Here is a 10,251-nt window from a genome sequence, read left to right as displayed (position 1 = left end):
GGTGGGACGACATCTGACTTGGACTATCTTTCGTTTTCTCTTTTCGTTTTACGCTCCTACCTACCTTAGTGCTCACGCTCAGTTGCATCTGTGTTCTGCAATATGTATCAGCATGGAATCTTTATACTGTCCTTTAACGACGCATTTTGGGCCTTTGGAAGACGCTGAGGGCTATGAAGCCCTGGGTCGAAGTCAGGCACGCCCTTGCTTTCCAGATTAGGAAGGTATTGAAAGCCGAATTAGGCGATGACGTCGTCTTCGAGCCTCGAATTCCCCTCGTACGACCTTGGACGTGCAACCAGATAGGAAAAAAGGACGAATGGGTGATTAGAGAACGAGATCCACATAGTGCTACAGAGCATGAACAAACGCAGGGTAATGTGATACATGTACTAGAAAGCATGAAGGCGAAAGATCAGTACGGAGACGGAGGAGTGGGCGGCAGCTCGTCGTCGACGGCTTGACGAGCTTTCGTCTCAATTGACAATGGAAGGTCTTGCTCTGGTGGGTATGCTCCGTCGTCAGCCAGTTGTGACGGTGGCGGCGATTGCACATTTGGAAGAGGCCGGCTGTTCTGTACGACGGGCGTCGCGAGACGGCTCTGGGGCCGCGTTACGCCAAACGTACGGCGCGTGGGGATGACTTTACCTGTTGACTCACGTCAGAGGGCGGGCATAGCGAGGTATAATCTGACATACCGAGGCTCTTGACAGCGTCATAACCGCGTAGGCGCACCTTGTCGCAAGCAGGGTCGACGGAGGTTCCCTCGTCGATCGCGACATAGTCTATGCGCCGACCAAGAATGAAGGCGTCATTGAGCTGCCAGGGTGCGTCCCCAATGACTTCGTCGACCCAGCGGCAGTGCCGCACGACCTCGCATCGTTCGACGTGCGGCGCCATCGCGGGGGAACCGTGCTGACGGCAATCGTCGTCCGAGAAGACGCCGACCATGAGATAGACGGAGGGGAATGCGAGCTTCGCCTGGCGCAGCTGCAGCGCATGCCTGCATAGCATTCGATGATCAGTCAGTATCAGGTAATTGAGTAGATATCAGATAAACGCACGCTGTGTTAAACCCATCCCACAACCCATCGACGTACACCCGAACGTGCTCGCGTCCAGAGCCCTGGTTGTTGTACTTGGAGTATGCCGACGCGTCTAGTGCCCTCCTCACATGCTCGCGCACGTCCTCCGGCGACCACCGCGTCGTCGGCCAGCGCTCCTGCGCCGCCGCGGACGGCGGAGGTTCGAAGATTTCGCTCGCGGAAGCGCAGTGTAGGTTGAGGTCGGCGAGGCTTGAGTCAAGCGAGCGTTCCGAGATGACCTCGTAGTCGCTGTCGTCGCCGAGCACAGATGACGCGTCCATGGGAATAAGTTCGAGGGCAGGTGGTCGCCTGCGTCAAGGGGCCGGTCTGGGGCCCCGGTTGAGTGCTTCTGCTGGCACGATAGCACCACGAGGCTTTCCTTTTGCGTTCGGAGGATTCATGTCGGTCCTCTCCGCAGCGCGCGCGAGGCCGGACGCCCACTAGGAGTGTTTGCAGAATACAATGGGAGACGAGAAGGAGGAGAACAAGGGACGCGGACAGAAGAAGATTCCGCGCGTCGCGCGCCATGCGGCATGATAATCGATCCCGCCGATTCGAATTAGCCAGGCGAGCTCAGAAGTACAGAACATCGCTCAGAGAAGATGTATAGTCCGCTTCTAATCGTGTATGTGCAGTTACAGGTATGTGCTTGAACTTACTTACGATGCAACAGTATTAGTATTATTACCGATAGATAGTGAGACCGCGACGGTGGATGGGATAGCACTGTAGAAGTACAAGGCTTTCATGCAAAGATTTTGCGGAAGTACCGCTTGACGCCCTCGGCGCCGCGCACGATACCACCTATCATGCCATCTGGCCGGACGATGACCGTATCGCACCCGCCCGAGACGGTGTACGCTCGGAACGCGTGGTCCAGATCGTCCTCGAGCACGTACTGTACTCCATGGACGTGAGGCGCAAGCGCCCCGCTCCGGATGATGACCGCTATCCGCACGGTGTCCCTGGGCTGCTGCCGCAGCGCCTTGATGACGGACTGATATGACTGCTCGGGTGAGCTGAGGAAGATGAGGGCGGTGTGATGGGAAGCGCTGAAGAGGTCGAAGAGGGTGTGCGAGACCAGCGGGCCGTGCTCGTCAGAAGACTGCGTATCCGAGAGGTCGGGCGCGTCCGGGGCGCGATCCCCTGCGCGAAGCTGCCCATCGAAGCCAACCCCATAAGAATCAACGGCTTGCCGCCGCTGCTCCGCGAGTTGTTCCTCGGCATCCTCTTCCTCGTCAAATTCGTCAAGCTCGTCGATATCCTCAAGGTCGTAGTCTTTTTGCTGTTCGTCGAGGATGATCGAACTCCAGCGGTAGTTGACGCCAAGCTGGAGAAGGCTACCACCCTTGATCCAAGCCGCGGACTCCGGTCTCCTTGACCGGAATGTCTGATTCAGCAAAGTGGTGGTCTGGTTGAGCATTTCTGCGATAACGGGGAGGCGCTCCTCGTTATAGCTGTCAAGGAGCGACATGGGGGAGAGTCCCTTGTACACCAGGGCCATTTTCCAGGCAAGGTTGAAGGAGTCCTGAATGCCTAGCCACGAGGTCAGCCCACCGTTGGAATAAATCAGAAAAATCATAGCATACCTGTATTCAGGCCCTGGCCACCTGTAGGGCTATGCACATGAGCAGAATCACCGGCCAAGAAAATCCGGCCTTCGCCGAACTTGTCGACCATCCGCATATTGGGCCTGAACAAAATGAGGGTCTACCACGGAGCGATTCGGAGAAGCACTGACCGATAGTGCGACACCCAGTGGAAATCGCCAAAGGTGAGGTGACCCGGCCCTCCTGTCCCGGCGATCAACGCCGAGCGCAGGCCGTCTGCGTCTTTTGACAGCGCGCCGTGGTTCACCTCCTTGCCCGCGAGCATGAAGTTGAAGAGATTCGGCGTCTCCGTGGGCCGCAGGCTGACCATGTTCGTCGCCGCGTCGCCCCACATGTGCCAGTACTGTTCCCCGTCAGATACGACTGCAACACGTAGGGCTACTCACGTTGCTCTCGAGGCCATCGACCATGATGTCGCCGATGATCAGGTTTTCGACGTTCCGGGTCTCGCCCAGGAAGGTCATGCCGAGCAGCTTGCGGCAGACGCCCCGCGCGCCGTCGGTGCCGACGACGAAGGGATAGGTAACGACCTCGCGGTGCTCCCTGTCAGTGCCAGAGTGCCTGACAATTGTTGCGGTCGCGCGATCCTTGTCCTGCGATATCGCGACCAACTCGGTGTCGAGCTCGGCGTAAACACCGTAGACGGCAAGCGATGCTCGCAAGACCTCCTCAAGATGATCCTGGCCCAGCATGAGGATGTTCATCTGAAACGAGGTTAGGTGAATCTGCGAGAAGTATGAGGAGGGGACGAACATATGGGCAGGATGGGGTGGGCTCAAGGACGGGAGACATCTCGAATGTCTGCAGCGCTTTGCGGCCCTCAGGCATTTCGTAGAGCTTTACAACGGGCGTGGTAATTGCGCGCTTGGTGATCTCGTCCGCGACACCAATCTGGTGGAAGAGCTCAAGGGAGCGTGGCTGTAGGGATCTTCAGTAGATGTCCATAAAGCTGTCACGCGACACACACCATGATCCCCGCGCCGCGCTGGCCGATCCTGTGTCGGTCGGCCTTGTCGATGATGCGCACGGGCACCCCATTGCGCAGGAGAGTGAGCGCGGCGACGAGCCCGGAGGGCCCCGCACCGACCTATTGCTTGATTAGCTGCCGCTATACACGCGCGTGCCGCAAATAGCTGCCGACGTACGACGAGCACTTCAGGCGAATGGCGCGGTTCAGGCTCAGGCATAGAAGTCGAAAGAGGTCAGGAAGGCGGTAAGGAAGGAAAGGGGAGGCTGGCGGACGATGGTGGCGAGAGGCAAACAAGTCGACAGACCGGGGTCGCGCTGCGCGGGGATTTGACAAAGCCATCTTCGCCAATATCAGCCCGCCGTCATAGAAGATCCAGTCCGTCGGTGTCTCGCGGAGGCGCGCCGAATGTGGCAAAATTTCCTGCCCCCCGTCGTCCACGGCAGCAGAGTCCAGGCCCAGGTTTGAACTTTGTTTGCCGCGTCGTCAACGAGGGCGGGGTGTGCCTAGCCGTTCCTAAACGGACCTATTCGTGTTCCGGCGGGGGTCAGCAGATCTTATCACACCCTTTGTATTCACGGGGAATAGGCGCAGCGGCGCCGTCATGCATGGATCTGCAGGGGATCTGCGAGAAATACAAACGCTGTGCTCGCCGCGAGCGTCGACGACGAATGCGCCCACGGATGGATGCGGGGGAACAAGCGCGCCTGCGCCACCACACGTGCCAACCTCCATCGTTGCCGCCGGAGCGTCGGGTATCAGCCCAGTCCGAAAATCAACGACCAGTTGTCGGGCTTGGACAAGCTTCAAGTACACGTTGCACGTGTTTGAATTGGAGAACTGCCTTCAATTGAACGCACTTGAAAGTCTGGAAGTTTGCCTTGGAAATTCACTGCAGGCGTGTAGACGGCTCACTTTCCGACTGGCTGCTCGTCTACTCCTCCCCTCATGTGGCGTGAACACTGACAGGCAGACGGCATCGTATTTCGAGCACGGTTGGACCTGGATCGTGCCTTTGCAGTCCGACCCGACGGCCGCCTCGCGCGCAAGGTGGTACGTCCACTCCTGTTGTTTGGGTGGAAGATGCGCGACGCGGCGCATACGGGAGCACTGCCCATTGAGAGATATCGACAGTGCGGCCAATACAGTCGGCATACCAAGGCAGTAAAGCCGCCGGGCAAGTCGGGAAGGATGCGTATGAGAAGGATCCCCTCTTCCACTCGACGTTCTCTCTGATGTTCCCTCGCTTGATTACTGCCATTCCCTCGTCAGCAGACAGGACGGATACCGAAGCGAGACCCACTCACGCATTTCCCTCCCCGTAAACCCTAAACGTAAAGTACCGTCAATGAACAGCGGCAGAACCTCCCAACGGGTTACGTTGCGTCCACGTCCATATGGGCGTCTGCGCTCGGGTGCGCTTGTAACTGCACCGATGAGTCTTGGGACTGTGCCGAGGAGTCTTGGGGCTGCGCCGGTTGCAGCAGAGGGTGCTTTCCGGGTCTGGAGACGGCCACCGTCTCGGGGCTGGCGCCAGATATCCGTATGAAGCGTAAGAGATCCGTGTAGGCGACCTCCTTCTGGTCCCACTGCCTGAACACCTTCACATTGATCGGGTGCGTCAGGTCGATCACTTCTGCAGTAAAGCGTAAGTCGCGGTCAACAAGAAGGGGGAGACGAGGGTGCGAGACGAGGAAGTAGCGGATGCAGAAGAAGGTATGATCGGCAGAGATGAGAAGGGAGAAGGCGATCAGACGCACCCAATCCTGTCCTGTACCCCTCGGATTCCTGCAGCTTCAGGTCCTCCAGCTTGATCTCCTTCGCGCTCTTTGGCCTCCCCTTCCTCCGCACTGCCTGCTCCTCCTGCAACTCCTGATCATGTCGCGTCAACCACACATTCCTGATCACTGCATGCAGCTCTTCCAGCGTGAGTTCCCCCTCCTCCGGCAGCGCCTCGTATAGGAACGTGTAGAAGTCCACTGTTCGTTCCAATGATGTCAGTGAACCATCCTTCTGCCAGCCGATCATACCACGCACGCATAACATTCTGCTTCTTGCTCCTCTTCACCGCGAGGTTGCCCATCTTGCCCTTCCTCAGCGCCTTCCGCGCGATCTGGTTCGCCTTTCGCGACTCGGGGTGAAAGACCTTCTCCTTCTTCGGCGCCGAGGTCGACGCCTTCGCGGCTTTTGTCGTGCCCATTGTGATGATTGATCGAAGGGGGGAAGCAAAAGTACAATGCCTGCCAAAATAGGCAGCGTGATCGAGATGAAGAGGTTCGGCAAGTTCCGATGTGGACCCACAGTTCAAACCTCAGCGCGAACGAGATCCTCTTGCGTTCAGCACTTCTGATTGATGAGACTATGCTACCGCTAGCCTCTTCTCCACATCATCTCGTAATGGTATGCTGGCGACAGTCCCCTTTTTCTCAACGCACATCCCTGCCGCTTGAATCGCGCGCGTCAAGGCCTTTTCCAGCGCGTCCCCCTCTGCCGCTACCTTCGCCTCCTCCAGCTCCATCAAACCTCGCACAAAGTATCCCGTGAACGTGTCACCCGCTCCAGTGGTATCTCGAATCTCCGTGATCTTCGCAGCAGGGAGGCGGATTATTCTCCGCTTGCCAGCTTCCAGAACGCACGCAGCCAAGCCATCGCCACCGAGGGTGCAGATGATGTTCGTCTTCGACAAAGTTGGAAGGTCGGTGAGGTCTTTGAGCAATGCCTCAACGGAGCCAGTCTCCTTCTTCCCATGGAGGATGGAGTACAGCTCCTGCCCTTCGCCCTGGTTGATGAGGAGCCAGTCGATTTGGTGCCAGGGGAAGGACTTCAGCTGGTCGGGGAGCGGCATGGGCGAAGGGTTGAAAACTGTGACTACTGGCGTGATTGGGCTCGCCTTCGCAGCAGCAAGCGCGGTGAGGGTGCTCCGAAGCGTGATCTCGTTCTGTAGCAAGAGGTGTGTGGTCCCGGCGGGCAAGTAGGATGCCGAAGGCGTCTTGTCCTCGTAAGACTCGTCGAAGTTCGCCCCGGGGAAGAGCACTGCGAAAAGGTGGGAGTAAGTACAGTCCCGGAACACCAACAACTAGCCACGCACATATCGAATTCTCCCCATCCTCCGCGACCTGGATCAGCGCGCGCCCCGTGGGGGGCGCGTCCCCCGTGTTCGCGAGATGATCGACGTTGATGCCCCACGCGCTGAGCTGCTCACGGATCCATTTGCCATCGGAGCCCACAGCGCCGACGAAGTGGACGTCGTTCTTGGTCGCGCCGCCAGCGCGCGCGACTGCGAGAGCCTGGTTCGCGCCCTTGCCACCGATGCCTTTGGTGTAGCCGAAGGAGGAGATAGTCTCGCCTGGACGGCCGATGGACTTCACTGCGTGGGTGTGAGAGCTGGAAGGGTATGAAGGAGAATGTCGCGCACCATTGAAATATTCATCGCAGTCTAATGAGAGGGGGCCTTGATCAGTAAAGTGGATGAGAGATCTTGAACAAAATACGCACTGACGGAACCGCGAATAGCACAAAGAGGCATGCCGTAAGGCTCAGTTCGTTTCCTTAATTATGCTGACGAAAAGAGTTATGAAGGTCGAGGAGGGCAAGGAACGCGAGGGAAGGGTGCAAGGCCATTTCATGATTGCCTGCTATCTCCGCGGGCTGTCGGAGATCCCCAGGAGATCCACCGGAAGGCGGGCCTTTCCCCGGGCCTATCCACCGGAATCCGGAATTGCGCCCACACGGACAAATAGACGCCAATACCCGGATGCCACAACATGGCGAAGTCATCGCATTGAACCAATGATACAAGTAAGATAGACAAAACATTCCCTGAGGACGTAACAGTATTCCTGACATTGTGACAATATTTCTGAACGTCGTGACGATATTTCTGGACGTCTTGACGATCATTTCTGTACGCCAAACCCATCATTTCGACGGCTGAACCCCTCGGTAATCCTCCAGCCTCTGCTCGAGCTGCTTGATATCCCTCTCCGCCTGAGTAATGTCCACCTCGCCCTCAACGACCTTGTCGCCGAAGTCGGCCGCGATGGCTTCGAGGGTTTTGCCCTTCGTTCTGGGAGGAATGAGGTTAGGCGGTCAAGCGAGGAGAAAATGTATTTGACGCAAGAAAGAGAGAAGACGCACTCGGGGAAGAACATGAATACGCCGATGGCGGAGACGAGCGTCGTGCCGACGAAAACGTCTGCGGGTGTACGTTAGCGTGATCCCCAGGGGGAAGGCTGGAGAGGCGCCTACAATAGTAGTTCTCGCCGATGTTGGCGAAGGCCTGAGAAAGAGAAACGTGACGCGTTAACTTTGATCGCGGTACACAAAGCCCAGGAAACGTACACTTGGGCCTGCCTCCGTGATGGCGATGTTGAAGACGAAGTGAGACGTTGACGCAATGCCAGTCCTGCGCACACGTCAGTCAGCGAACAGGCCATCGCTAGCGGTGTGAACGCGTACACTCTACTTCTCAACGAAATCGGCAAGATCTCGACACCATATAACCAGGTCGTGCTGTTGATGCCCGTATCTACAGGGGTATATCAGTATACCAGTCCGGCACTCAACAGAGATCCGGCGCTCAACAGAGAAACAAAGCCACTCACAATAGATCGCCGTATACATATAAATCCCCAAAATCGCAAACGCCTTCCCGACCTTGTTATCCGAGTTGGTGAACTCCCTCGCCATGACCGCGGAGTAGATGAGGTCGATGCACATGCCCGCGGAGGCGAAGAAGAGGAGCTTCACGCGCCCGAGGCGGTCGACGAGGTTGATGGAGATGATGTTCATCAGGGCGCCGACGGTGCCGTAGACGCCGGAGAGGAGGAGGACGTTCTGGCCGGTCTGGCCGAGCTTCTTGTAGAGCGTGGTTTGGTAGTAGTCTGGGTGGGTGGGTGTGAGCAAAAGAAGTGATTGTGGGACGAGGGAGGTGGGAGGATTATGAAGGAAAAGTAGAAAATAGACGTACTGATCACGTTGACGCCGGAGAGGGAGGTCATGGTCTGCACAGCGATGGCGATGAGGACGCGCTTCCTGTACTTCTGCCACGCCTCAGCGAGACTCGTGACCTCGTGCTGCTTCTCGAACAAGATCTGCTCCTTCATCTGCTCGAACTCGATGACCGCTTCCTCCTGCGCTCGAACATCAGCTCCTGCCTTCACCCCACCCACCCGCCCAACGAACACCCACTCACCGTCTGCAACCCCCGAATCGACTTGAACGCCTCCAGCGCCTCCTCGTACCGCCCCACGCGAATGAGCCATCGCGGCGAGTCCGGGAGGAAGAACTGCAGGCCGATGAAGAGGATGACGCCGGGAGGGATCTGCAAGGCGAGGGGGAAGCGCCATTGGAACTCGCCGTAGGGGGCGAACCCGCAGGCGTAGCCGATCCAGTTGGCGAGGAGGCCGCCGATGCAGATCATGTAGCCGGAGAGGCCGCCGACGAAGCCGCGGGATTCGGGAGGGCTGGGGAGGGGTGGGTAAGGGCCTGTTCGGGTGGAAGGAAAAGGGCAGGACGAACCTGATCTCCGAGTTGAAGATGGGGACTGTGCCGACGAGACCACCGCTGCAAGATGTATCAGCAAGATAGAGACAATAATATCATTGTTGTGTGGACGCACACAGCGATACCGGTGAGGATACGTCCGGCAAGGAACATGCCATAGTTCTGCGCCGCGGTTTGGATGACCGTCCCTACAGTGACCTGTATAACTTCAGCATCGTACAACTCTAGCTAAGGGTGCACCACCTACAATCAAGCACATGAGCTGCATGAAGCGCTTGCGCCCAAGCTTGTCGCCGATGACCGACTGAGTGATGGCCCCGACCGCCTCGCCAGCGATGTAGGTTGCCACGATTGCGCCAGTGGCCGCGTCGTTCGGGTTGTTCATGTCTGTATGATAGATGAGACGATGGGTAGACAAACAGATCTTTGATACAGGACGCACAATCCTTGAAGCTGTCATGGGCGATACTGGTCGTGATGATGCCCGTGTCATATCTAAGCAGGGCTGAGTATCTCCCTTTGCACAGACGGAGCGCGTCGCCTACCCGAAGAGGAAAGAGCCTGTCGAGACGTCAGTTCTAGTTGGGAGGACGAGTATCTGGCAACGCACCGAGGCCAGCAAACAACCCAAGGAAGACGATGTAGGGACGCATCGCGGGGCAAGGTGCGGGGGAGGGGCTTCCCCACGGGCCTCCGGGTATATATAGCGGGACAAACGGACGCTAACACCGGGCCTCGTTGTGCTTCTCCAGGCGCGCTCGCGTCGCCTATGGGGAGAACAGGGGGAAGAGAGCGATACGAAGTCCGTTCGCCGGGGTCAGCTGTCGGTGGAGAACCATTCAGGCTCTTGGAGCAAGGCACGCGGGGGAGGCGGTATTGTGAGCTTTTCGGGATGAAAAGGCGGGGGAGGGGGAAGAGGAGACCGGGGGATCGGGGTTCGGGGATGCGATCGTTGAAATTGGGCCACAGAATCGTGGCGGCTCTGGTGGACTTGTAGGTCGCTGGGAAAGCTACTGAGCAAGTTGGCTCTGGGATATCAGCACTTCACGCGTCAGAACTAGCTCGTCCAGCTGATAGAAGTGTG

General features: G+C 57.7%; 5 protein-coding genes across 5 annotated transcripts; all 5 read right to left on the bottom strand.

The window, feature by feature from the left end:
* Positions 1-208: 208 nt before the first annotated feature.
* On the bottom strand, positions 209-1,400 carry SCHCODRAFT_02618457 (uncharacterized protein). Its single transcript, XM_003032620.2, has 3 exons — positions 1,065-1,400; positions 699-1,003; positions 209-648 (listed from the first exon to the last, which is right to left on the bottom strand). Exons 1-3 carry the CDS (start codon positions 1,364-1,366, stop codon positions 416-418), a joined length of 840 nt encoding a protein of 279 aa, XP_003032666.1. The 5' UTR covers positions 1,367-1,400; the 3' UTR covers positions 209-415.
* Positions 1,401-1,615: 215 nt separating this feature from the next.
* Positions 1,616-4,353, bottom strand: SCHCODRAFT_02618455 (uncharacterized protein). Its single transcript, XM_003032619.2, has 7 exons — positions 3,841-4,353; positions 3,663-3,782; positions 3,449-3,613; positions 3,082-3,399; positions 2,827-3,038; positions 2,675-2,778; positions 1,616-2,621 (listed from the first exon to the last, which is right to left on the bottom strand). Exons 1-7 carry the CDS (start codon positions 3,880-3,882, stop codon positions 1,831-1,833), a joined length of 1,752 nt encoding a protein of 583 aa, XP_003032665.1. The 5' UTR covers positions 3,883-4,353; the 3' UTR covers positions 1,616-1,830.
* A 685-nt stretch (positions 4,354-5,038) lies between these two features.
* SCHCODRAFT_02496792 (uncharacterized protein) lies at positions 5,039-5,862 on the bottom strand (the record flags this gene model as incomplete). The annotated part of the gene is made up of 3 exons (XM_003032618.2): positions 5,039-5,298; positions 5,423-5,641; positions 5,700-5,862. 3 exons carry the CDS (start codon positions 5,860-5,862, stop codon positions 5,039-5,041), a joined length of 642 nt encoding a protein of 213 aa, XP_003032664.2.
* Positions 5,863-5,989: 127 nt separating this feature from the next.
* On the bottom strand, positions 5,990-7,276 carry SCHCODRAFT_02572150 (Ribokinase-like protein). The gene is made up of 4 exons (XM_003032617.3): positions 7,158-7,276; positions 7,078-7,098; positions 6,751-7,029; positions 5,990-6,695 (listed from the first exon to the last, which is right to left on the bottom strand). Exons 1-4 carry the CDS (start codon positions 7,186-7,188, stop codon positions 6,022-6,024), a joined length of 1,005 nt encoding a protein of 334 aa, XP_003032663.1. The 5' UTR covers positions 7,189-7,276; the 3' UTR covers positions 5,990-6,021.
* Positions 7,277-7,401: 125 nt separating this feature from the next.
* SCHCODRAFT_02221993 (general substrate transporter) lies at positions 7,402-9,998 on the bottom strand. The gene is made up of 14 exons (XM_003032616.2): positions 9,778-9,998; positions 9,713-9,728; positions 9,610-9,662; positions 9,415-9,554; positions 9,283-9,365; positions 9,183-9,227; positions 8,857-9,127; positions 8,632-8,794; positions 8,267-8,545; positions 8,121-8,190; positions 8,004-8,067; positions 7,911-7,941; positions 7,800-7,857; positions 7,402-7,728 (listed from the first exon to the last, which is right to left on the bottom strand). Exons 1-14 carry the CDS (start codon positions 9,818-9,820, stop codon positions 7,581-7,583), a joined length of 1,464 nt encoding a protein of 487 aa, XP_003032662.2. The 5' UTR covers positions 9,821-9,998; the 3' UTR covers positions 7,402-7,580.
* Between the last annotated feature and the right edge of the window lie 253 nt (positions 9,999-10,251).

Source organism: Schizophyllum commune (genome assembly GCF_000143185.2).
Source record: "Schizophyllum commune H4-8 unplaced genomic scaffold SCHCOscaffold_4, whole genome shotgun sequence".
Taxonomy (NCBI): domain Eukaryota; kingdom Fungi; phylum Basidiomycota; class Agaricomycetes; order Agaricales; family Schizophyllaceae; genus Schizophyllum; species Schizophyllum commune.
This window is presented reverse-complemented; position numbering and strand designations above follow the sequence as displayed.

Excerpts from the sequence above, each read along its gene's own strand:
- SCHCODRAFT_02221993 (XM_003032616.2), bottom strand. The coding sequence starts at position 9,820 with ATGCGTCCCTACATCGTCTTCCTTGGGTTGTTTGCTGGCCTCG. Across the intron at positions 9,555-9,609 it reads CCATGACAGCTTCAAGGATT|ACATGAACAACCCGAACGAC; the intron begins GTGCGTCCTGTA and ends TCTATCATACAG. Across the intron at positions 9,228-9,282 it reads ATCCTCACCGGTATCGCTGT|CGGTGGTCTCGTCGGCACAG; the intron begins GTGCGTCCACAC and ends TACATCTTGCAG.
- SCHCODRAFT_02572150 (XM_003032617.3), bottom strand. The coding sequence starts at position 7,188 with ATGCCTCTTTGTGCTATTCGCGGTTCCGTCA. Across the intron at positions 7,099-7,157 it reads TGCTATTCGCGGTTCCGTCA|ACTGCGATGAATATTTCAAT; the intron begins GTGCGTATTTTG and ends CCCTCTCATTAG. Across the intron at positions 7,030-7,077 it reads CTGCGATGAATATTTCAATG|TGAAGTCCATCGGCCGTCCA; the intron begins GTGCGCGACATT and ends ACACCCACGCAG.
- SCHCODRAFT_02618455 (XM_003032619.2), bottom strand. The coding sequence starts at position 3,882 with ATGCCTGAGCCTGAACCGCGCCATTCGCCTGAAGTGCTCGTC. Across the intron at positions 2,779-2,826 it reads CACTGGGTGTCGCACTATCG|GCCCAATATGCGGATGGTCG; the intron begins GTCAGTGCTTCT and ends CATTTTGTTCAG. Across the intron at positions 2,622-2,674 it reads TGGCCAGGGCCTGAATACAG|GCATTCAGGACTCCTTCAAC; the intron begins GTATGCTATGAT and ends CCTCGTGGCTAG.
- SCHCODRAFT_02618457 (XM_003032620.2), bottom strand. The coding sequence starts at position 1,366 with ATGGACGCGTCATCTGTGCTCGGCGACGACAGCGACTACGAGGTCATC. Across the intron at positions 1,004-1,064 it reads TGGGATGGGTTTAACACAGC|GCATGCGCTGCAGCTGCGCC; the intron begins GTGCGTTTATCT and ends AATGCTATGCAG. Across the intron at positions 649-698 it reads TGACGCTGTCAAGAGCCTCG|GTAAAGTCATCCCCACGCGC; the intron begins GTATGTCAGATT and ends GTGAGTCAACAG.